At 46.8% G+C, this 26,228-nt stretch overlaps 1 protein-coding gene across 1 annotated transcript in view; it reads left to right on the top strand.

The window, feature by feature from the left end:
• Positions 1–26,228, top strand: part of LOC119111316 (xylosyltransferase 2) — a 64,276-nt gene that overhangs the window by 33,003 nt on the left and 5,045 nt on the right. Inside the window, exons 4-8 of the mRNA XM_037235130.1 lie at positions 9,431–9,543; positions 10,654–10,740; positions 11,855–12,060; positions 17,298–17,467; positions 25,121–25,200. Of these exons, the coding sequence (XP_037091025.1) occupies positions 9,431–9,543; positions 10,654–10,740; positions 11,855–12,060; positions 17,298–17,467; positions 25,121–25,200 (656 nt within the window). The remainder of the gene's footprint in view (positions 1–9,430; positions 9,544–10,653; positions 10,741–11,854; positions 12,061–17,297; positions 17,468–25,120; positions 25,201–26,228) is intronic.

Raw genomic sequence — 26,228 nt, 5'->3', positions numbered from 1 at the left:
TATTACTAACAAGGCAAACGCGTGGAATATTATGATATACTTTGCAAGCTTATGCGGCCAGCCATTGCAATGAAATCGGCGCGGAAATCGAACACGCCTATACACGAACCGCTGCAGAGATGGGCAGCCAGAACATCGGCCTGCCTTCGCACCGATGACGAACAAGGTGTGGAGGGAAGGCGCACATTACCAGATATCGGAATGTGTATATTTCAATTGGGAGTGTGATGGTGAGCCATGTGCATGTTGATATGCCAAAGGTTAAAATGCAATCAGCGTGAAAAGCGAACGCGTTCACGCGTGAACTGTGTAGATAGGCAGCCTGAACATTGGGCTGCCTTCTTACCAGTAAGGTAGCGGGTAGATTAGTACTGGTGGGTGCATATATTTGCGAACCGATGAGGTAGAATTACATGGCAAACATATCATGGGCTTTGCGAGCTTATATTCACCAAAGCCGTTTAAATAAATCAGCGTCGGAAGTGAATGGCCTACGCAGGGAGGCTGGTGCTAGAAAAGGGGCACGAGCTCCCCAACTTAATTACAATTTGGCATTCACCACATGGGCGTTGACTGGAAAGAAGTAAACAAAATGGCTAGCTCCCCCACCGAACATAGGAGAAATTCCGTTGTCCCTGCGCCGGTGCGGAAGCCGGCTAGCAGCTTGCGCTGAGTACTGGGGCCAGTTTTATAAAAGAAAATACCGTCAGGGGAGGCAATTTTCCTCAGATTTTCGTCCTCCGAGTTAAATAAAGCTCGGAGCAAAACAATATCATCCTCCACGAAAATCCTCCGTCATCGAAAGCGATTTTCCTCCATCTAGTTTTATAAACAAAATGTACGGCGAGAAGCGCAATCGTAAATGCGCAGTTATTGTAGAAAATGGGCCGATAAAAGAATCAACGTCATCGCTGCGTTTTTTTAATCAAGGCCGACGTACTTTTATCAAAATGCGCCCTAAGTAGGTTGCAATGGCTCAGAAACCTAGCTTCAGGGTGCGTGCATCTTTATTGCTTAGATTGTATCGCTTTGTTTCCACCTGACCGATGGTGGAATCAATATCAGGCTCCATCAGGCTATTGATAAGGACTGGCAGTGTACATCATGCTCCGAGATGCCTATGTGGTGCCTCGGTTCTACCCCATGCGTGTAAGACGCAGAAGCATAGACTACAAGGAACGTCGCTGAAAACATTGTCGAGGATTCAGCAACGTGCTACAGTGTACAGGTGAGCCTCGGTTCATAAATATTTGCGCTATTTCTGGATATATCACAGCTTTACCCACACGCCAACATCTTGCTGCTTGTAGCATGCTAAGACAGTATTCATGAAAGGCGTGGCAGCGCAACCTTTGTCTAGGTGCTGGTTGGAGGGGAGGGGGGAGTTTATGTCAAAAGTTGCCCTTATTTGTGTGTCAGTTCTCGCTGTCCCCACCTCCTCCCCCGTTCCATCCATGGCCTATGCTAGGGTGGTAGCCAGTGATCTGAAATCATGAATGAGTGCCTGAAGCATTTGTATCATTTCTAGTGGCAATTGAAAGGGGAACAACACAATGTCTCAGCGGATAGATATCCTAACGGGCCGCTTGAACTAGTCATCTTAGATGTTTACACTATACGAAATGTCTTCTTTTTATGTGCAACTTAGATGACATTTGCTATTTGTATCCCTGGTTGTGATTGCTTGCCCCTCTTTCTGTGAAGTTAGTGATTTATTTAGTGATAGCCCCCCCCCCCCCCCTCCTTCACATCCAGCCCATCACCTTTACACTGATCGGCAACAGCAATAGTTTCAGTACTTTCTATGATAAGGCTATCTGTTACCTACCTGGCTGCCTGGATCCCACATCCCACTAGACCTATTTGCTTAGATTCTACGTCCTACTTTCGATTTATCCGCCACCAAGGTAAGTTGGCTCTGGGGAGATCAGGGGAGGATGGAGGGATACCCAGGTGTATTCCTTGGTAGAAAGGTACCGTGTAGGCATGCGCCAAGCAGTGGAATATTTATACGCGGGGCTGCAAGCAGTGCCATTAAACCAGGAGATGAATCGATCGGACAAGGGGGTGGGGCATATGCCATGGTATTTCAGTCAGTGGTAGTAAATAGGTGCCTTACTGTATGGTACCATAATTCAAACGCCATTTCCCCTAATTTTGCGTGCAATATTTCGCCAATGAGATAATAACTGGGTAGTTTATTCAAGGTATGCATGCCCCTGTTTTCATTGAATTACTTGTGGTATGCTTGCGGTTGAGTATTCACTAATAACCAGCAAACTGAATGGGAGGGAGGGGGGGGGGGGGGGCATGACCACTCCCTAGCTTTCCCTAGACGCGGGCTGACCCTCTCACACGAAGTTATCTGCCGTGCTCGAAGTACGTTGTTCAGGCAGTCCAGATTCCTCAACACACCTTACTGCAAAGGTGGACATAACGGCGACCAATGCTCAAGCGCCTACCCATACAGTACTATTTTATTCAGATCTGACATGTGTTTCAGCGGAGGATTTTACCAATGAGTTAATTACTACACTTGCTTTATATCTACTCGACATAACCAATAATGCATCTTTTTACGCGACTCGGAATGTTTCATACTTACTTTAACTTGTCAGAAAACGCAAGGTTTCGCAAGCCGAGCTATATCTTCCTGCGTACCTTTGACCACTGCCTACTGCTCGGGTAGACATTTGTCTTGAATGTAGATGTTAAAATGCTATTGCGAGACAAAAATACAAATTGCACACAAGAGACACTTGTTGCACCTAATTGGTAATAACAAAAGCTATTTGTCGTTCTCAATGAGCATAATCTACCATCATGAAAATAAAAGGATGTTTGTTTGCGGTACGATAGCGTCGCGTACTTCTGATAGGCAACAGCTGACTTTGAATCTAAAAAAGCTGTCGACGGTTAAATTTACGTCGGTTGTCAGGTTGTCAGGACAGTTCATAAAACTCGGTAAGTGGAGGAATTTTTTGGTAGATTTTTTTTGGCGAGGAGCGACGGTAATTTTTTATTTTATAAAACTGGCCTCTGATCGTATTTTTTGCTATAAGATAAGCAGCACAGATGTTATGGGGGACCTCATTAAGCCAGGAAAGGTCATCGTTTAGTGCGAGGCCCAGATGTCGCCACGGGGGACTGAAGAAGTGACGGCCGACCCCAAAACACGTCCAGTCATCAGCCACGAATCAGGGTCACACAGGTCCGCGAGCTGCCCGTGCGGCTTCGCGCACATGACAGTGTACGTCTATATCATCACGCCTTTTAAAACTATGCTCAGGAATGGGGTAAATGAACTTTTGGAGCGCACTGCCATTCGTATGCAACGCACAAAGTTTCATCAATTGTACTGTTAACGTTGTCCCGGTCAGACAAACCGTATCACAGATGCGTATCGTGCTCAGCACCCCGGCTTGGCTACCTAGAATTCTACTCACGTGACACTTTGACGTTAAATATAGCAACGCTTATGAAGGTCTCAAGAACGCAGCATACGTAGCTCAACATTCGCAGTAGCTATGCAGACACGTAGGGACTAATAACTGCCAGCCCCTTGTTCAGGTGCGGACCGAGCAAAAAAAGTCTGCTGTCGCCGACGAAATTTGGAAAGATCTTAACTGTCACCTGGAGCTTATTTTATCATACATTTTTCATAATATAGCTATAGATACGTTAAATCACAATAAAAACGCACAAACAAGTTGCAACGACTCATAAACATGATAAATGTTTTCGCTTCGGAAAGTTCATTTGCACTTTAGTATCATTCGGTGACCATGCCAGAAGCCCCGGTAGTTAGGGCGTAGGTCTCAGTGCCTGAGTGACCGGCGTAGCGGGCTCAAGGCTGGTAAGCACATCGGTTCCATTCAAACTGAGGCGTCGCATGTGTGGAGAAAGGCGAGAATGTATGTGCTCAGCGGCCGTATCACAACCACAAACGGCGCGCAAAATGCCCCGTGCACTATCTTACAACATACTGAGGCAATATCAGTGTTGGAGAAACAGCTCAACAGTGTTTAATCCATCCATAAAAGTATGCCCCATCGCTTTGCTATCAGGTGTACGCCATTTCATATGTTACAAACTACATTACATTAAATTGAGGATTGCAATGCTGTTCCATATCAGAGCTGTGATTATGTCTTCAAAAGCAGTATCTGAAATGAAATGCTTGGTTTTCCGCAATGCCCAAAACTCAAATTTTGCTATCCACGCCCGGTAAATTTGTATTCCCCCAATGCAAAACCACCAACCAGAAATTCAACACTGCATAGCCTATTCCATGGCCTGGGTTACATGGATGGCGGGACAATGTCCGAGCAACGAGCCATGCTTAGCGGGATTGGTTGATTTCGAATTTGGGGCGCTGCGACTATTTCGCTACATGAAAACCTTGTTTCGTGTTGAGCAACGATTCTTATTTCGGATCGATTCAGACCAGCGATTGATTTTAAAACTCACCGCTCTCCACCAGCAATAAAGCAGCGTGCGTATCACGACAGCCCATAGCATTTCTCCGCCAACGTTTCATTGGCATATTCACGTAAAACGCATCATGTGTTTCACCTTTGGACCTAGGACTTAATGGCCACACATCATGAACTCGTGAGAACAGAGGAAGGCGCGACATATTTGTTGCATTGACTCGCACTGTGCCATTTTAATGTTCTGAATCTTAACAGAGCGTGCGGGTCTAGTCTACCTCATTGTAGCGGCGTTGAGCCGCTTACTGGAGTGTCGCCGTCTAGGTCACTGGGGCTGTCGAACGTCCGCCACAGGAGCGCCCGGGCGTCTGACACAGAAGGGCCTCGTGTCGGGGACAGAAGCGGACGTCGGGCACAGGAAAGGCCGCGTGTTCGTCGCTGGACTGGCCGCGTGCCGACACGTGAGAGGCCGCATTTCGGTACAGCAGCAGCCGTCCAGCACCAGGGTGGCTGTGTTTCCGACGCAGGAGAGCCAGTATATCTGACACAGGAGAGGCCGCATGTCTGGCACAGGAGAGATCACGTGTCCAGCACTGGAGTGGGTTCGTGTTCGGTACTAGGTCGGGCTCACGTTCGGCAGTGGCGCGGCCGCGTGTCTGACACAGGAGAAGCCGCTTGTCCGACGCGGGAGTTGGGAAGCACTGATACCGAGCTACACAGCGCTTAATCCTAGCCCTGATTAGCCGTTTTTCATGACGAGGACTGATAGGGGGAAAGTGGAGGTTAATGCCATCCGCTACCGTTTCCAAACTAAGACAGATAGGGTCTCTCAGAATGAAACAGACGGTGGGGTTGAACAACACCTTATGACTAACAATAAGTTGCATATGGCGTGGTCAATAATAGGCTCTGCTATGCCAAGTTAAAGGTCAAGCTTTCCTGAAAGTCGGCTTTTTTAGCTTCACACGCCCTTAATTACAAGGTCATACCCCGCAGTGACACAACATTTAAAACGGCTTGTTTCTACACACACTTAGACGTGGGCATTCGATAATGCGAGAGTGCTGTGTGCATCGTTAGATCCCGCCCGTCGTCCGTGCTAGCCGTGGATCGCCGTGCAGTGTTATTGAAAGCCAGTAGCTTCTCAGAAAGCAAAATTGCTAGGGGCACGCTTTTGATGTCAAAACACGCGCAATAAATCCAAGAAGGAAACAAAAACTTTGCACGCGATTGGACGGCATACAAGAAGAGTATGTTCCGAGTCTCTGGGGGGGGGGGGGGGGAGGGGGGATACCAAGCTGATCGCTATCTTGAGGCGCTGGACGTTATGCACAATCTGTCGGCCTCGCACCTCAAGCGTATCCACGAGACCCGACTTATCGCGGATCCAAAATCACGTCAGCTGTTGCCCGAAACGCGTTTAACGGCCAAATCCTTATTCCATTGTGCTAAATTACAGAGGCTGGCGAACGCATTTCTAATCAATTCAAAGCCTGACTCTGCACTGGAGACTGGGTGATCCCAGTTTGAATAATCGGAACGAAACTGCTGATTGCCTGGCTGGGTAGTGACAGTGCAGGGCAGTCAGCCACCACCATGGGTGTCTTGATGCCAACCACGCCCAGGCCACCGATCCCGACTACCCGACCAGGGTGTGGGTGGCATCGAGTGCAACGCTGTTGATCTGGCCACCGCCAGAGCGCGCTAACCGGCAACTAAGTACCACACCCGACGAAGGCCAGGCCCACTGAGGCTCACACTGTCTCTCAGCAGTGGATATATGGAACTTAAATATGTGGACAAATGGAATTTGATCATTCGACTTGACTTGAAAATATGTTATCCTATAACATAGGCTGATTAATTACCCCAGAAACCTTCAATTGGAGTTACGACCACTTACACTATTTATGTATGGATAAGGCCTCCGTACTAAACAAAAGTTCTTACGGACAGCCGTTCCAAGACCTGGATAGATGTGTCACTCACCCACGATGCTATCGTGGGGTCAATTCACCGCAGCATCACGTCCATGAACCTTGCTGAGGATTTACTAATCTATCATGTAACATAACATGGAGTGGAGTGTCAATCACCATCGAGAATATCAAGTTTAACTCTCGCTCCGGTAGGAGGGGAGGGGAAGGACATCTCTCCGGCGTACTGTGCAATCACACCCAAAATTTCGGCACCCTTTGATGCATCTATGGCGTGTATTTTGACACCAAAAGCTTGTCGGTAGCATTCCTGTTTTTAAAGGATATATTTTTGGGAACACTTGGCGAAGGGGCCCGAAGGGCAGGCTGGGGGGGGGGGGGGGGAAGGGACCTCAGTCAGTAGGCAGTACCAAGCACTCCGTTTCGCGCCGGTCTTGGCCCTTGGGGCCTCTTTCCCAAATAGGGCCAGGGCTGGTCTACAAATATCAATCCGCAGGATCGTGCATTGATCCGGCCCCTTTGCTGATCAGGGGTTCACAAAAGGGGCCCCTTGTCGCCAGTAAGCCCAAAGCCGGCCATGGGCACATTTGCTGAACAGCGACAAGAGCGGGATCTCGAATGTCAAAAGGCCTCTTGCGCTGACCAGGACACTATTGACAATGCCGGGAGGCATGAGAGATGATGGTGCAACGATTTGAACTCACGATTAGACGGTGACCTGTGCCAGTCAAGGGTCGCGGTACCGAACGCGGGGCCCTCCACACCGTTTCGACCAGGAGGCATGGGTGGGTCGATAAGCCACAGTGGCGTCTCGGCAGTGACGTGTCACTGTGTCGGTCCTGTGTCAGATGTCCAGGTCAGAGAGTCTGCCTCATCAGAGATGGGACCGGCGCAGAATGTATTCCTCTTAGCGGCTCCGAATTGACCAGGGTACCCCGGTCCCCGTGCCGCCAGAATAGCAGTTGCCAGTTACCCTGGGCTTGGACGAAAGGGCCCTGCAGCTCCTGACCGGGACGATTTGTTTATACGATTTTGAGGTGGATTCTCAGCACGGAATTGGCAGTTGCAGCATCGCGAGCCACCCATACTACGCCATAGTGTTATGAGTCCGTGGTGCTGAACATGCTAAAACAATATGAAAATGCGCAGGCATTTGTTGTGTACGAAACACGCACGTATTGCATATTGGGTATTGTGTATATTACTCATTACAAAACCCGCTTCTTTTGCATGCTATTACTATTCGATGCTACAACTATTCTACAGTTAGAATATACTACAATTTTACGTGCCGGGTGCGCATTACATTCAATATTAATGTTTTTGATGCCTAGAACTCATATTTTTACGCGCCGCTCCTGTCACATTCCTCAATAAGAATGTAGGAAATTCGCGTACTCTCAGTGCGCTCAAAACATGCGGTACACGATTTGGATATTTTCATATTAACGATACAAAGTATGCTACTTACATTTCAGGAAACTGACCGCATGTTTTACTTCAAGAAAGAATATCGTGTCAAAAGTCTACGAATTCTATAGTTTTGCCGCTCTCTGCTACCGCCACCAATATTTCAATATTCGCGTCGCGGCATGTCAAGCGAGTGACATTACCAGTTAGACAATATGTGCAACTGGTTGTTTTTGCATTTCACCATTCACTGTGTAGTTTGATTCCCGCGGCGTCGCCCTTTCTGCCGGAGTAAGAGGCAGGCGTCGCCATATCGTCTCAGAAGCGTCGTAAAGCCCTGATAACGCACAAACATCCACTTTGAGGTTAGGGACTTACAAAATGGAACTTTTGATGGGTTTCGTTTTAACAAGCTATGGAAAATTGTGTTATATGAGTCTGTCTTCAATACCAAATTGTGATCCCTACAAAATCTTTCATTATCGTTACTTCAAAGAACTGATAGGGTATCGAAGGCTGAGCAAAACATGGCGGTGGCCCAATCTCCCAGCCCAAGGGGGCAGGAGCAGTCCCGACTTTGGGGGCCCAGCTCAACATTGGGGCGGGGGGGGGGGGGTGGGAGGGGAGGGGGCATGGCTCCCCAAGAGATACAAAGTTCCACACCTGACCCGAACCATTGAAACTTATGAAAAATGCCGCCACAATTCGCTTAAAACGGACTACCTCCCGGATTCGGCCAACTTTTATCTTAAAGTTGGGGCACTGAGGCCCTCCTCCAAACTGAACAGGGAACTGCATTTAAGCTGGGATGGCAGGAAAGAGGTTGCTGAGAACAAGTTATTTGCTTTATGCAGCTCGGGCGAAATCGATTCCTACTCCATGTCTGCGCCCATTGAAATGATCCTGACTGACTTGGAGGGGCCGAACGCAATTTGTAGTCGACTGCCGGTACGTCCCATGGACATGCAACTTGATGCATGCAGTGAAATTTATTTGTTTGTCACCAACACACAATTATATTTGATGTCATTTACATTTTCAGTCAGTCACCTCAACGCTGACTCCGCAAAATAGGCCCGAGTCAAGGCCTTCTCTGTCCCAAATGCATTCATAAAGGAATGGCCTCCACTGTGCCTGGCCAAAACTATTTCGATTTCGGAGGCGTCTCCGGCTCAGCGAGACGCCGGCTTTTATTCCGCGCGATGTCATGCGCATGTCTGCTGAGAGCAAGGGCGGAAAATACCTCATAACTTGTGGTTATATAATAATATAATATAACTTTTAACTTGAATGCCTTATGACGTGTGTGGCAGCGGTGACGCCAACCATCTCTAAGACGCACGCGGGTGGTCTGGCCGACCTGGCCCCCGTTTAGCTCTCTGTTCATCTCTCGGGAGTGTAACTCAACAGAGCAATGTGTGGTGTGGTGGTGGGGGGGGAGGGGGGGGGGGGAATGTTTTGAAAAACTGACAGCGTGGGACTCTGACCGATCTCGGTGCTAAACTGTGAGCCCATTTGACGATAAAACAAAAACTTCCGTGAGTTCTGTCCTGACGACACGCTTACGCATGCGCACCGCGCCAGACTGGGCAGCGGCCGCCAAACCTCATCAGTGACGAAGCTACGAAGCCTGACACTGTATGCCCACAGACGAGGATGACCAGTTCTGCCCGACCCTCCAACGATGTCTCTTCCATCAAGCGTGCGTGTTCCGGTTCGGCAATGAGTTCTGCATGCACGACCCTGCGCCAGGTGTTCGAAAGGTGACAGCAGAACGTCGGCCATCCCCAGCGACGTGCACGGCTGCTTGTACAGTTAGTGCGTTACAGCAGGTGTATGGCTATAGACAAAGATTGTGCACATATATGCCAGCTTTCCCTTTACTCCATATGCATATTTCAACTTAGGAACATCTCGGGAGGCTACCAGGGTCGAAAATGTTTACGTATTTATCGTGTCGTAATGCAATGAAGCGTAAACGGGCTAGGGATGAGTGAAATATTTTAGCACTCGGTGCAGTTGTAGATCGCAACTATGCCACTGTGTATCGCTGTATATCGCTGTGTCTGATTTAAGCTACATAAATTGTGCCAGCACGCATAATGCTCGGCAACCGTAGTGATAGTGTAATCATTATAAATGCCCGTTGTGCTTCACTATAGGCAGTGTGGCTCTGATTCGGACCACTCTAACTGAGGGGCTCGTGCTTAAGTGAGTCGGTTCATCTACGAGATGAATTTCGCTCGGATTCAAAACCCTCGGTTCGCAAAACCGGGCTCTAGCTCAAAACTCGAGCTAGGCCTACGACTTAATATGTCTATGTGAATCAGATTCATGCGTTCATGCGAATCAGGTTCATCAGACTTATATCTTAGACACCTGGCACTCTGAATGGAGCGAATTTTCATTCAATTTTCAACCGGGAATAACTAATTCATTTATCAGAAAACGCGAGGCTGTGAAGGACAGTTTAGGCTAGATACAATGAGAAATAATGTCCAATGACTCGCACGGACTCACGAGCCGTGCAAATAGATTGGATTCGGACTTGGACTCATGTCAAGTGCCAAGGAAAGACAAGAGTCGGACTCTGAGTTCGTTTTTTGTCAGGTTCATGCATGAAAGGTAGGGACTGAGCGTTCAAACCAACAATGATTCCATCTCTTGCTCCGCCACTATTTCTATACAATACTCGTTGGAGATATGTCAGTGTAATTGAGATGCAAACGTTCTCAAGGACAGAAAGGTTTTCTATTTAATCTTAGCCAAAGTTCATCAAGAACAGGAAGGTTTTCTATTCAGCCTTAACCAAAGTTAGAAAATTGAAGCTACAAAATAAGTCCGGGACCCGACGTAACCTGATCGTCTTCCAGATGGTGAAAGCATCGGTAACCTGCACGAGGGAGCAGAAACTGGCATCGATGTACCCAGATATGCCCGCGCACAAATACTGGGATCAGGTGATTGCGTTTCCTTCAGTGTCATGTACGCAGCTTAATGCAGTGTATCAGTTGGACTTGCCTTGAAGAAGTGCAACATTCCTGTGCCAAACATCTATGTCCTAGATGTTTTGAGCTAGGGGTGTTTTAATTTTTGTAGAACGATTTATAACTCTGGATTTTCAAGCAACTATTCTGGCACTGAATGTGCCTCTAAATGATACAAGCTGTTTGAAACAAAACGAAAGATGGAGCGTAATTATGACCAAAGATTACCAAAGCGATGCTACTGTTGGAAAATATTGCACACAATTAACCATCGCAAACTTCAAATGCTGCATTGTCGCCACCTTACACTGTGGATGTAACCACAATGCAGCATTTGACCCGTCGTTCCGTTTTTTTTTTGTTCGTTGAAAAACTAGTCCTGCATTTTGGTTGTGAAATGTCTTAATTCTGAGTTATTTAACCCAAATCCTCAGTTTTCATATCGACCACATTGGAGGTGCAGGTAGACGTTCCCAAATATAGTTTTCATAGTAAAAACAAACTTTGATGTTTTCCTGCAACAAAATGGTAATAGCATATCAGTGTAAGAGGAATGGCGCCCAGTCACAATCACGCCCATCATTTTAATACGTGCTTAGCTCCTGATAACTTTACAGCCGGGATCATCATAACCCAGCCTACCCGTTGCGGGCCGGGTCCTCACCATACCCCACCCTCTTCTCATTCCTGACTGTTGTTGCCCACCTGCCTCCTATGCTACAAGTTTTCCATTCAGTTTGTAGGTGAGAAGAACACGTTGCTCTTACCCGCACCCGTGTTACTCCCATAATTTAATGAATTGTGTGAAATATGGTCATTGCGACCAAGAGAAGCACAATAAAAAATATCGCACGATATTTCTTTAAACGTTCAGCTGCACCCTTACCCTCAATTTCCCCAGTTTCCTACCCTACATTAATTGCTACCCGTTGAATAAGCGAAAACATCAGTTTACTCAGCCGGTGAAGGCCCCTTCCCCAAACACCTGGTCTTGCTTGTCCCCGGCGGTCGCTGACGCCACATGTGGACGGCTTCCTGTCGTGTTGTTGCCGTGACTGTTTGTACAACGGCCGCGCCTGGGCGGCAGGTGCTTCACCTGCGGTACCGGTCCCGCGTCGAGTCCGGTGTCCGTGACTACCTGCACACGCCGATATCAGAGCATCGCGCCGCCGAGTCGGAGGTGTTCGACGTCGGCTGTCCGACGCGCCAGCAGGCGGTGGTGCGCGGCTTCCGCGGTCAGTGCTCGGCCGACCCCGCCGAGCCCGCCGCGTCCACCTGGACGGTGCTGGCCAGGTATGTCCAACAGCCGGTGGCGAGCGGCGCTCAGCGGCCAGCGGCCAGCGGCCCAGGCCACAGCAGGTCACCGAAGGTGTCCATGCCCGGTCAGCTTTTTAAGAGATGACTCTTTGTTAGGTTTGCACACGTAGCACCTCAATGCAATGCATATGTTACTGTGAGCCTGTAATCCGCCTTACATACATGAACTGTTTGTTTAGTGTGAATATATGTGGACACTGCCGAAATTAGAACGACAAGAGCTGAGTCGACGCCATGCAATAGCAAGGGCTTTCAAGATATCGGGCCCAGATTAGCGGAGCTACGCCGTTGATTTCCAATTTTGCAGAGCTTTCGGTTCATGAGTCGTCAACCCGCACCCGGCCGGGGGTCTGAGACAGCTGCGCCCGGGGGGGGGGGGGGGGGGGGGGGGGAGCTGACCTGTCACCCTGGAATCTCTAACTTCTAGACGCCGTATGAAAAAACAAAGGTATTGTTTTGAAGGTCTTATGTGCTCATGGAAGATGCACATCACATTTTTGACCTTAGGTCAAATGTGAGGCCACGAGAGGCCACGAAATTCTAAGAGCGGTCGTTCCGATAGATGCAGTTAAAACCTTTAACAGCACCTCAAGAGGGATATTAACGGCACGGAAGTCGGTATTAAGACTGTGGGGAATCCGTCCCTCCCATTTCTGTCTCCCACATAAATTACGTCAGATCAGGTCACCGTTCAAAAATGATGTACCCGTAGCTTGCAATAACGATACTTTTCTTCACAATGCGCCTCTGATCAAGTTAATTTCACTAGATGCAGCTGTGGGATAAAAGTATTTCAGACGCAAAGACACCGATTTAACGTGACCTAGAGGTCAGGTGAGATCAATCTAAGCCAAATTTATAAACCATTTAATTAAGAAAACGAAGTGCTTACGGGGATATGTGACCAGTACCAAGCTTTTCTGTGGTCACAAAAAGTGCATTGTACATATACGGGTACTCAATATCGCATAGCTGTTGTCTTCATTATACGTAGTCCCCTCGATGCTTGACAATGTATTTGTAACAAACTGAGAACAGGCACGTTGATACATGAAACTAGACGTCATCAGCTTCACAAACACGATAAGGAAGTGGTTACAAGCGTCGTATTCGTTCATTTACCCTCTCCGCTACTGTCAACATAGTTCACTGGCTTTAAATGACCTGATATGAACTTGCACGTCCCCATATGAACTTGCATGCCCTCATATGGCCTATCGTAACCTCCTTATGGATGAAAATGATGCCACGACATGTTTTCATTGGATAATTATAACTCTACGTCCAAAATTAATCTGTAAAACTACCTATTTTGAGCACTGCACGGATTTTGCACAAGATACTCATAGAGATAGCTCCTGACCTGGGCCAAAGTTATGTGCTTTGTGGTCATATGATGGTTGAACATGGTAGTACGCTTTTTGCATGAACAAACACCAAAATGTAAAAAATAAGTAAAAATTGTGCATTATTTTGGGAAAAATTGCACAAATTGACTTGACTTTAGGTATCAGATCACACATTTTGAAATATGAAAGATGCAAACTGGCAATATTATCATGATCTATTACCATGGCAGGTTTTAACAGGGGCAAATAAGCTGCGAAAAACTTTTGTTTGGTCAAAATTTGTTAGAACCTTTTTGACATGATCTTGTCCAAGAGGCCACTGGTCTTGATAGATCAAAGCTTTAGCTTTACACAAAGGATGCCAAATCGATAGATGAACAAGCACTAAAATTTGCTGTTGCTGCAATTGTTCGTTTTGTATCCATGTTTCGACAACCATAGATGGGAGGGGAAAGTCATCTTCCCCCGGCCAGGCGCGAGTTAATTCCAAACGATATACATCCTTCGTTTTGAAGGCTATAAGGGGTTTCTCTTGCATCCCCTGCTTAACGCTAACTTTCACTTTTCTCGCTTGCAGAGAAATGCATTCATGCATTCTTACATCACGCAAAAGAGTTTGCCATCTTATGGGAATCGCACTAACAAATCTGGTGCCGAAGGACGTCGATCTTACATTCAGGATATTTGGTGCTTAACTGGAGGTGCGTCAAAAATATTCCTTGTCTGTTGACTTAATACTTAATAAATCGCATAAAGGTCAATGAACCGTCAGATCAACTTAAAACTGGAATTTGTGATTTGTACCTCTCATCGGTGAAAAATCAACCCGGCAAAATAAACATCGTTTTACACCAATAGCTGTTGCACTTGCCTCCATAAGTAATCATAGATCTATAACTCAGAAGGAAAAGACATAACGTTCCTTAACCAAACCTGGATTTATCTGACATGACTTGAGCTTACTCCTGATCGTCGCCAACATTAAGTTGTCGTTTTCTCACTTGGCTGGATGGAGATCTCTACAAGCATATATACGGGTGTTCGTGAGTTCGATGACGTCTCAAAACGCCGATATTTTCCTAGAATTCTCTTACATGCCCTGTGACGCTATCACACATGGTAATCACCCTGAATCATAACCCTGCGTCATCAAACATGGTACAAAGGTCAACTTCTATGATCACACGCTCGGGTGGGGGGTCAAATTGATCCCCCCCGAAGGTTTTTCCAGAATGGTTTCCGAGCGGCGCGGCGCAGCCGCGCCAAATTTTGCATAGCTGTAGGCAATTGAATAACAGATCGTGTACCTTGTAAGGTCGCTGACTTATGGCACGTCGAAGCCAGGCTATGGTTTCAGCGAAGTCAATTTCTTGGGAATCGTCCATTCTTATGCAACAACGGAGTGTTACACGAAGCCACACATCTCTGAAATGCTTTCTTAGGCAACATAAATATTGAATGAGCAGATTTAGTTGAGCTTATGTCAGGTATTAAGGTCGTACAGGGGTCAAAACCAACCTTGTTTAATGCTCTAGGGCTTGCTGTATAAGATAGTTTCTGGAGCTCATTTCGAATTTATGGATGGCAGAAACCGCATTATACATATTCCATTGACTTCTTAAAGATCAGAATAGGTCATTGACCTAAAATGACCAGGGTCAACATTTTGTTTTTAGAGACATACCGCCTAACGTAGTCTTTGTTGTTTATTCAAATGTCAAACTCAGAGCAGTCTTGTATGATTCTAATCATCATGACCTTCAAAAGGTGCAACAAGGTCACAGACCTTAAATGAGCATGTGACATTGTGTTTAGAACAGTTAGCTAGATTCTGGAGGCACGAACCCTGTTAGACCTTATTTGACCCAAAAGTCATGACCTAGGAACCTCAAACCTTAACCTGAGTGAGCCCACGTGCAGGTCAAGACACCCTGTAAATTTAGTGTCTCTAGCTCTCTTAGTTCCCGAGATCTCAGGGAAGTCAAATTGAACCCCCCACCACCTGAGCGAGGGGTATCTAGCCAGCCACCCGGGTGCGTGTGATCAGGGTGATATTGACTTGTGCCTTCGATGATTGTCATTAAATTGTCTCGATATAATAGCTGCATTCGATTATAGGAAGGGGGAGTGGTCCAGTGTAACCAGTGTGTTGGCAGGTTCGCCGCGTCAGGTCACTGGCCTTGCCGTTTCTCCGCGAGGGGGCAGCTGGAAGGAGTCGCCTTGCCGATTTTGCCCCCTATTTGCTAGACCACAGTTAGCTCATTTTGAGTATTATCGTGCAGGTAACCGGACGTGCCAGGTCAAAGGAGTTCAGGTCACGTTTCTCCATCTCGTATCATTGCAGGTGTCCGGTAAGTAACGCTGGTTCAAGGTAAAACATTCCAGTCGTGGGGTGTTGGTTCATGCCAGAGAATCCACCTCCAAAAGGCTGTTTTAGGTAATCGAAAGTCTTCCTCATTTCCCAGCGCTCTTTCCCTGAATCATTTTTCCTTTGCATAAGCCACAATATTAGTGCACATTTAGAGGTCCAATGGCTTTCCTCCGGAAACTTTTCAACGCCCGACCTTTTGCGTCCTGGATTTTATCACGCGCTTAGGTGGGAAGAGGAGTCAATCTGACCCCAAACTTTCCAGAACGATTTTCAAGCGGGCCACAAAGCTGTGGAAATCTAAATGGCGGATTTTTGGGTAACACAAGCTTACATGTACCTCGTAAGGTCGCTGACTTATAGCGGTTCAAAGTCAGGCCATGGATTCAGCGAAGAAAATTTTTAGGGAATCGTTAGATCTGATGCAGCAACAGTGTTTGGCCTAGGGTCAGATATGAAGGCCAGACCAAAGTCAAAACCAACCTAATATTTTCTCGAAATCTTGCTGTATGGGGATAATTTCTGGTGTTCATTATAAATCTGTTAACATTAGAGGTCGCATCACACATCACTCATGGATTTTTAAAGGTCAGAATAGGCCACTGACGTAAAATGACAAAGGTATACATTTTGTTTTTAGGAACATGCCGCCTAGCGTAACCTTTGACGTTTGTTCATATGCAAAAATCAAATCAGACTTGTATGATTTTGGTAACTATCACCTCACAAAGGTCAGATAAGGCCGATGACCTGAAATGAGCACTAATGACCTCTTGCTTAGAACAGGGCTCTAGCTTCGTGGCGATTGCATAAGACGTCTGGGCGCACTTTCGATACCAATCTAGGATTTGACGTTGTTTGACCTAATTTGACCTGAAGGTCACGACCTACCTACCTAAAATTTTGACACAAGGGAGTTCGCATGCAGATCATCACACTTTATGAATTTGGTGTCTCCAGCTTATTTATTTCTTGAGATCGCAGGGGGTCAAAATCCCTCCCTACCTGCGCGAAGGGTATGCAATCGGCCAACCGGACGCGCTTTAGCGACCTTCATATTATCTCTGACTAACGTCAATATTGGTGGTTTCCAGTGTAGTGGTTTTCAGGCTGATTTGATGTCACTTCTAAGATTTATTGTGATGTAACCTTGAGCTCAAAAATCGATGCTTACACCCGGACGGTGATAGCACTGCGCCTTGTGCAACATTAAGCCAGGACTCAGTTTGGCTGCTTGCGCGCGACAGAGTACGGCATACCGCCTCAGGCTGCTTGTTCACCAAAATTAAATGCCGTCCCGGAACTTGCGGTCTTCCGTTATGAGAATGACGTTGTCCCCCCCCCCCCAACCTTACTTACGGTCGACTTACAGGCCACGACGAGCGGCTCTGCCATGTTTCCGTTTCTTACGAGTGGAGCCCGACCGAGACACCCACATCAATCGTACATATCTGCTGAGTGCTGATGACCTGGCGACCTGACCTGGCTGTCGGCAGGGCTTCCCGACACTGCCGCGACCAGCTGATGACCGTGCTCTGCGCGTTCCTGTTCGACGGTGGCGGCATGTGCCTGCCACCTCAGTCGGGCCGACCAGGCCAGGCCGGCTTCGACTACGAGGCGCTGCCAATGCCGGGACCGCGTCACAACCTGACACGCTACACGCAGAGTCAGTTTACTGCTGGGCCACTCCATGCCTGAATACCAGAAAATATCGCGTATAAACCCTCGTATCTGTTTATAAATATAGGCACATAAGGGGATTTGAACCATAACACATCTGATGTTTTGAGCTCCCCGAGTCACCGTCATCGAGTTACAGTCTCAAATATTTTTGAGACCATTCTGCAAGTATACCGTTGGCAGTCCATGACATGTAAACAAATGACCCGATCCGAATAACGTACCTATCGGTGAACCGTGATGCGAAGAATCTTCAAGCGAACGTTCCACATTTGAAGATACTGAAGCAAGGATCAGACATGATGAAATAAGCTCACTGGTGACCATTCGTGTACTTTAATTGGAAGAGACTGCTCAAGGCCACACAATTTCTCTATTTAGTAAATATGCTCCTCAGTACGTCTATGTTTGATCGCGTCATGCAGGGGCGTTACTTTATATACTTTCGGGAGATTCGCGCCCCCCCTCCGCCCCCCCCCCCCCCCAATACTAACTTGGACCCACCCCGCAATGCTCCTCTGAGCCACTGAAATGCATATTGAGCAAGGGAAGAATGCTGAGTCGAATAAATACAGCACAACTATCTAACTGTTCGTATGCCAGGTAGTAAATACCTTTACGCATTACACTTAGTATCATGCTAATTTTGGGCCAGATATCATCCTGAAGGGACCTTATGTTTTCCTGCTAACTCCTTCATATAATAACTCTGTCTGCAACTGTTTAACAATATTTTTTAAGTGATAGCGCCGGGATATACAATAATTGACTGAAATTGGGATAAGTAATAATTGGCTGAAATATACAGCTGCTTTTAAAAGTACGGGGTGACTCAGATAACAACAAACGCACGCTCTTCCAAACGGTGGCAGATGTATTTGTTGCATAATCACGGCAGTGGTGATTATACAACACGATTAACAACAACGGAGGTCATCAGTGGTCCCTTTCTAATATTTTCTTAGATCTCTTTCTGTGAACTGCAACCCATTCTATAATTTTGACAAGATGGCAGGTCAAATAAATTTGAAAAGAAAAGTCATTCCTCCGCAGAAAAACAATTTTGAACTTACGATTTTTAAAAAGATTGTTTTCACATTTTAACTTTGAGGACACAAGGTGACCAAAACCGGAGAGAATTCAGGTTTTGGGGTTTGGTTGGGTCAACATTTCCGGTTGAGCCCCCCCCCCCCTTACCCCACCCGCATCCCCATCCCTACCGATGTTGGAAGGTGAGTCGGTGACACCCTTTGCGTCATGGAGCGTTTGCACGACGTTGAGATACGGCTAAACCAGCCGTCCGAAATTTTCACTTACTTGTAGTACTTCAAACTTGTCGAGAGATGGCAGGACGGGATGGAACTCTTCGCTCAGTTAAATATGATGTGCTAGTGCTTTGGTCCTTTTTCGTGATGTTTTTGCATATGTATTCGCGAGTTTAAGATGCTTGCGTGCATCCACACTCATATTTACGGCGGTTTATTCAATTATACCATTGCAGGCCCTATTTTCGTAACAACTACAGGTGAGGAAACCATGTCCAGCTTTTATGTCATAAAGCACAAAGTGTGTTTCGTGGTTGAAGCTTGCACAGCTTGCTCAGCATTGTTTGAAATCCAATTGGTGTCTACTTTATTTGAAAATCATGCTCACGGACGCCAGATCTGAACAGCGGAACGATCATATTCTTCCTGGTCCTAAACGCCGCCTGGCCTGTGGGGTGGCAGGATTTGAATGGCGTCGTTATAGCGTGATGCATGCCTAAACGGACATCAAATAGTGTGCACGAAAAAGACTGTGCATCTTTACGGGGGTGTAGCTAAGACACCAGAGGGTGTTAGGCCTTAAGAAGGACAGGACTGTAAACTGCACCGAATGATCTTCAAAATGGCGGTTTCAGCTGAAAACCCCACGACTGAGGAAGACTTCCTTTAAGAGTAGTTGGAAGAGAGGGAGGGAGTTTAAAGGAGCGGCAGGTTTTAAAACTTAAGTGCTAGCAGTCACCGTTGATCGTTTTTCTTTTTATAATTTTTTAACCAGCAAATGCTCGCCAAGTCTAGCGCACAGTCCGGTGAAGGGCGCGCGGTTCTTGCCGGGCTAGATGTACCCGGTGAGCTACTTAAAAAGTTGCGTCTCTGAATCAGTCATACGTGACCGGACATGCGGCACCGTGAGCAAACACCTGCATACATGTGCCGGCCGAGAAGCGGATTGGTCTGGGCTCGCGCGCGGGAACCCGACTGCCACCTCACGCATTTTGGACTTCAGACTAACATACACAACGCCACCACGATGCTTCACACTTACAACACAAGCATCCCACCGCTAGGTGTGACAGCAAGCGCAGTTGAACACTTCAGCCCCTACTTCCCACGGTCTGCAAATTGGGCTGCTCTCTGTGCATATCCCGCCCAGCAACGTTTGGCCGGCCATCCGTCCTTGACTCGGTCTGTGCCCCACCCCCCGTGTCGCCCCCTGCGGACCGGCCGGATGGCCAGCGTTCCTTGATCCTGTTACAAAGCGGTAGAGTCGCGTCTCCTTTTCCAGACCGCAACGTAAGTCGGCATTGTTCTGTAAGCTCCCAGTCGGCCCCTCAGCAAGTGTTGCGGTGTTCTGCTACCAACAGCGGCGCCATGGATTCTGAGCAAGGGGGCAAGATTTTCCAGGAAGTCGCCTGGACAACACGGGGTCTACTCATAGGGGTCTCCTAGACAGTTTTAGATTCAAGGGGATGGGGAGAGGGGGCACGGAGGTCATCTGCCCCTGTATCACATTGTTGCACGTAACAATTTCTATGCTAAGAAATGTCAATCATTAAAACTTAGAATCGGGCCCTTCGATTAACGCAGTCAAATTTTTTTTATCCATCAGAGAGCCTCCCTATCCGAAAACAGGGCTTCCTGTGGCAGAAATGACGTTCTGGCGCATCTGGCTGTTCGTCAGAAGGTCCCCAGATGCTGATCAGGACAAGACCATTTCAATTCTCAAAGTGGTCTCAAAGGGCCTCGTTTTTCCAAAACGAGGTATCCTGATCCGCAACTGTTGCTACATGAAGCACAGACCCGTAGCCAGGCAGGTGCACTGGGTGCCCGCGCACCCCCTGGGATCTGGGGCGGCCCCCCCATCCTTGTTTTGTAGAACCCCCACAGACCCGTAGCCAGGCAGGTGCACCGGATGTCCGCGCATCCCCTGGGATCTGGGGCGGCTATCCTTGTTTTGTAGAGTCCCTGCACTTCAAGTATCACGCTTTCACGGCGATTGGATTTTTCATTCACATATAACGCCTTCACGACGGCACTTTCTTGAGTTGAGATCTGCGGTAATCGTAACGTTACGATTGTACAATGTGCCAAGCTTTTTCATATCTCAAACTCCGTATCATTTGCCGCAGTGGAGTTTCGAAGGATTACCTCAGCTTTGTTTCTTGTTGACAGAGGCCTCCTTTCCACCCTGAGGTGTTTTTAAATTTTCCCGACAGCCAGGCGATGATAAAGTGGTTTGATCTAAAGCAGCAGCGATCGAATACTCGGTCCTATGGACCCTCATTCCATTATGATGGACACTCACATGCCGTGTCAAATGTCAGGACTTGCTCGGCTATCTGGTTAGGGCAATCATTGGGAAGAAGACCGCTTCAGCTTCGGCTTCGTCTAGACGTAGTGTTCTTCAGAAGCTTCGGGTTCGACTTGTGACATTTCCACTACTGGCTTTGTCCTCATGGCATTTTTAGCAGCTGGTTTCGATTTTGGCTTCAACCAATGCTTGGATTATGAATCTAGCTTAAAAACAGCCCCCCCCCCCCCCACCCTCCTGCTACCACTCGTGTTTGCTTCGACGTTATGCGATTTTGAACTGCTGTTTTCGGTTTCGTCACGATGAAGTTTTCACTGCAACCGCTACTTTTCTTCACAAAACGTGCGTCTCTGCCCTGTCATCCATTTTACCAACCTCGAGACTTTTCGAGGTTGTGAAACATACATGCTTGAAAAACAAAAATCAGTCCGTCATTTGTAGGATCAATTGACGCTTGACGACGGCCGGTAACCATCTGCCCAACATCTTGTTATGCGTACTAGCCCAGAAGACGAGGTAGACAACTTTTCCAACCGTGATGTTCAACCGGAAATCCAACCTCATCTCAACCACCCCGTAAAACAATTTGAATCTATGAAATATTGAAAATAACAATTAAATTGTAATTTCGGGCACGCAAATTGAATTGGCGGAAATCGAGAAAAAATCAGTCTTTGGTAGGGGTTAGTATGTTAGGTATGTTAGGTATGTTAGGTCCTTATGTTAGTAAGGTATGTTAGGTCCTTATCGGCTGAGCCCCAACCGATCTTCGAAAGTGACAGCCGTGGTTAGGAAGATGCTTCAAGTCAGTGCTACGCAATCTTACTGCTTGCTCTTTTTTCGTCCGTAGAAGCTCTATGCACATTATTTGTAGCTGCATTTATTAAGGCAAACAGCAAGCTTAGATGCAAGCTTAATTTTAGCTTGATTTTGCTGTGTTTAATTCAGTGAACCCCGATTATATAGAGTGTTGGGTTCAGTATTCGATCTAAACAGTGCTTGTCGCGTGAGCGCTGATCCCACCGGCCGATAGGGGACATCCGGGCATGCGGTAACGTTATAACACAGTCTGTCCTACCCTCTAGCGTCACCAGAACTTAAGCGCGACTGCTGACACGTGCTGCAAGACATCCCAGTCAGCGGCAAGCGGCAAGTGCATTAAGTGACTCAAACCTAGCCCGCTACGGTTGTGTGAATCAGAGGGCGGACGCTGAAACCAGCTGAGCTATCGGGACGGGCTAATGCTTTCCTGACACATTTCACTAATTTAGAGCTTACGTACTGTAAAAAAGCAAACGTGTTGGTGACGTGTTGGTGAAATTGATTTGGAATGAATAACGGGTGGTTATGGATTAAGGGAGAATCCATGAATACCCGTGCGATATATGGAACGGGCAGTGTGGTACATATAATGGGAAAAGTATGGATAGTTGTGCAGGCCAGATGTTTGCGGAATGTTGGGCTGTTTCTCCAAGAAATGTCGCACCATGTTACTGCTGACACTTCATATAGAGAAGATTAGATCCAAAAGACTAGGTTTAGATGTATGCGTTGCTTAAAGTCTTCCAGAGTAGTGGGTAGCAGAGGGCACGAAAAAAGAAATTGACAAAAAGAGAAGCCTTCTGTGTCCGATTTTGGCCGTCCAGCACAGATGTGGAGACTCCTTGATCTGGGTTTTTCCTCCGTGCTCCGCTCCGCCGCCTGCGTATGTCATAGGTCTCAGGGCTGAGTTTTGGAGGACCATAAACACACTTCCGGGTGGGATAAATCCTTCACCTTTGCCGAAGGGTTTTACATAACAATTTCCGAACGGCGTGGTGCAGCCGCTGCAAACTTTGCCAAGATGTAGACAATTGAATGGAGGATCTTTCAACATAAACAACTTACATGTGCCTTGTAAAATCACTGATCCATGGTAGATCAAAATCAGGCCGTGACTGTCAGCGAAGGCGAGTTTTACGGAATACTTTGATCTCTTGCGATATAGTGTTAACGAAGCCATACATCTCTGAGGTGGTTATCTTTATAGAAAATAAAACGCTTTAATTTAGGAATAAAATAAACTGCAGTGACCTACGGCCACATATGAAGGTTAAACCTAGATCAAAACAACTTGCTTTTTTCGTTCAGTCTCCCATATGGGATAACTTCTGGTGCTCCCACTTTAAATTTGTTAATAACAGGGACTGCAACAAAAATCTTGCAAAAAAGAAGGCGTTTACACTTGTGTTTTTTAAACTGAAATAGCCATCTAAAAGACCTTTCGGTGTAGTTCACAATCTTGCTCTTCTTAAGATCTAAGCCCCTCTGGTTTCTAAGCTACACGCCCATGAAAATGGGAAAAGGTATATCGGGAAGAGCACTTGAAAGTCACCTTGGCATTCATGACGTCACAATAACGTCATTCAAATCCTGCCATTCCACAACTTAAGCGACGATTAGACCCAGGAAAAATACGAGTATCAAAGCACTCATATCTGGCGTTTGTAAGCGTGATTTCCAGATATAACGGCCGTTAATCGATTCTCGATCAATGTTGTGCAAGGTACTATTACGTGATCAAACCATGACGCATTCAGGAGCATCTTTCCTGAAGGGAGAACTGTGCTGTCTAGAGCTGTATTTCCGACTTAAAAAGCTTGCCAATAGTTAAAAATGAGTTTGTTTCACGTTATCTAATGCTGGCTTTAATATTTTCAATTGTGAAACATTCCCTTCAAGAAACATGCCACACAGCGTAATTCTTGACATTTATTCAAATGCAAAATTAGAGCAATCTTGACAGGTTTTGGTTACTATAACATTATAAAGATAAACCTAAGTCACTCACCTAAAATGAACACCAGCGACCTTCTGCTTAGAACAGGTGACTAGGCTCAAGGCTGTTGTATAAGGAGATCTGGGGTACTTTTGCCACCAACCTGAAGTTAAACCTCATTGACCTTGTATCACTCAAAGGCTATGACCAAAGAACATTAAAACATGACCACAATTGGGTTCACATACAGACTAACCCAGTCTGTGAATTTGATGTCTTTAGCTACCTTAGTTTTATGGATCCAGCCCCACACCTGAGCAAGGGTGTTCAACCGGCCACCCGGGCCCGTGCGATAGGTTTGCGCGATCATGGAATCGCACGCCGACAGAACGATAACGATGATGACGGGGACGCTGAGATCCGTCTCAGAGGATGGGTCAGCACTGGCGGATACATGCTGAGCAACAATGCAGAGCCCATGCGATTGCCTGAGGTCACTGAACCGGCATGTAGAGGAGGCACTATTGAGTCCTGGTGCCGTTCGGGTATTGTTTGTGCGGCTGTAGGGGACGTTAGGCGGTTGGGAAATGGTGTTTCATAGTGATTTCGCGGAAAACTCCAGCTGATGCATAGCTTAGACATAAATCAAGTCATGAGCGATATTGTTATGAAAGATGATACCGAAAATTGCTGGTTTGCCGTTGCCAGTTGAAGTTGAAGCCGTTTTTGCCTGCTTCCGAAATGGCCATTTGAGCCAATACCTGTCTCTCCCCTCAGTGTGAAGGTTGAACAGTTCATACATGTGCCTGGATCCCACAAAAAAATATCAGATTTCGTGAGATCCCTTGACTGAATTAAAAACAGATCACATGTTTCAGCAGATTGCTCAACATTTAAATTGTACTGGATTTATATGATAATGTTAACAATTCATTAAAATACCAATATCTTAAAAGATCTTTCCACACAAATTAAAACAAAATTCAGGATCCCACAGGATCCGTTAACACTGTTTTTAAATGTATACGATCAGGAATATCCTTCGAGAAGTATTGAAACCAAATCCAAAATCGCAAAAAATGGGATTTAAGTCCTAGGGACCCAGGTCTGAAATTTCCATTGGAAATCCCTTCTTTCGGATTCTAGTGCATACCTGTTAAATACACGGATGATCATATTATAGTAAGGGTTCACACTGTTTGACGTGCTTTTAATTGCATTTGTTTCCGCCTCCTCTCGTACTGAAATAAGGACATTGCAAATTATTGACAATTCTTCGTAACATCTTTCTCTTTCATTTCTCGCCAGTTCTCAGCGCACCAGAGCGTGACTTGATTCCCGTCAGGATCGGCTTCCTATTGCTTGTGCACAAAGACGTCAGCTCGACGGTAAGTATATTCTTGGAATGCTTTTATTAGATTTGCCTCGCCATCGTGTCTCATCCCACGTTTTGAGCAGCATTGCTTCCAGTTCCCTTCGAAGTGTTCCTCGCACTTTGGTTATTGTCTCAATGATGGGAAAATCAAAGCCATATCTTTATTCTGGCGATACAGGCGTGCATGTCGTGTCATATGGAAGCTAGCGCACAGCGTGAGTGTGATCCTCAAATGTCGTACGGGAGCGCCTGTCATGTTACACAATACACACACGAGTCGCACTTGAGAGCCTCACGATACCACAGCTCTCGCACTGCGCGGTGTACACGCTTTGGAACCTATGTAGCCACAGCCGCGTAAATGTTTCACTGACGGACAACGTTGTCTGCCTTTTCCATGTAGCTTATGCATTTTGGTGTTACTTTCTTTCAGCTTAACGTTATTACGGGCAAGATGTAGAGATAAACTGCCTTAGAACAAAATTCAGACAAATCGTGTCACCCGGGCCTTCCACACCTTCACGATTAGCACCAAGAGCCGTTGTAGCAAAGGTGCCATCACATTAAGATATGTCTATGTCATGGTTAGCGTTACACTTAACAGCACTAGAGCCGCTGTGCAATTACAAGAACAGAGACCCTCGGCTCTAGTGCGCCATATTTCCCTGAGGTCACTTCTGCAACCTTAGGCCGTAACGCAGCAGAAAGCTGCTGTGTGAAGCAGTCCTCATCCAAGCGCACGCACTCAGCAGCAGACGGGTCAGAGGGGTGCAGTGATTGATTGCCGGCCCATTCTTGCCAAGGTGTGGTAGTGAAGCTTGACCAGAACCGGAGTGAAAGAAGAAGGTTGCTGTGCGATCAGTTCTGTTCACATACCAGGTCAGTCAAGTGAATGGTGTTCATACATTGCCATTTGGCTGAAATTCAGCAAAATCCCCATAACAAAAACGAACAAATCTGCCGGCCGAGTGGCTCAACATCGGTCGGGTGGCGGGCAACTGCATCAGCCGTGGGGCCGGGTGGGAGATGCGCCGTTACTAA

This window comes from Pollicipes pollicipes, unplaced genomic scaffold (assembly GCF_011947565.3).
Source record: "Pollicipes pollicipes isolate AB1234 unplaced genomic scaffold, Ppol_2.1 Scaffold_7261;HRSCAF=8764_pilon_pilon_pilon, whole genome shotgun sequence".
Lineage (NCBI taxonomy): Eukaryota > Metazoa > Arthropoda > Thecostraca > Pollicipedomorpha > Pollicipedidae > Pollicipes > Pollicipes pollicipes.
Note: the sequence above shows the minus strand (reverse complement) of the source record. Positions and strands in the feature narration are given on the sequence as shown.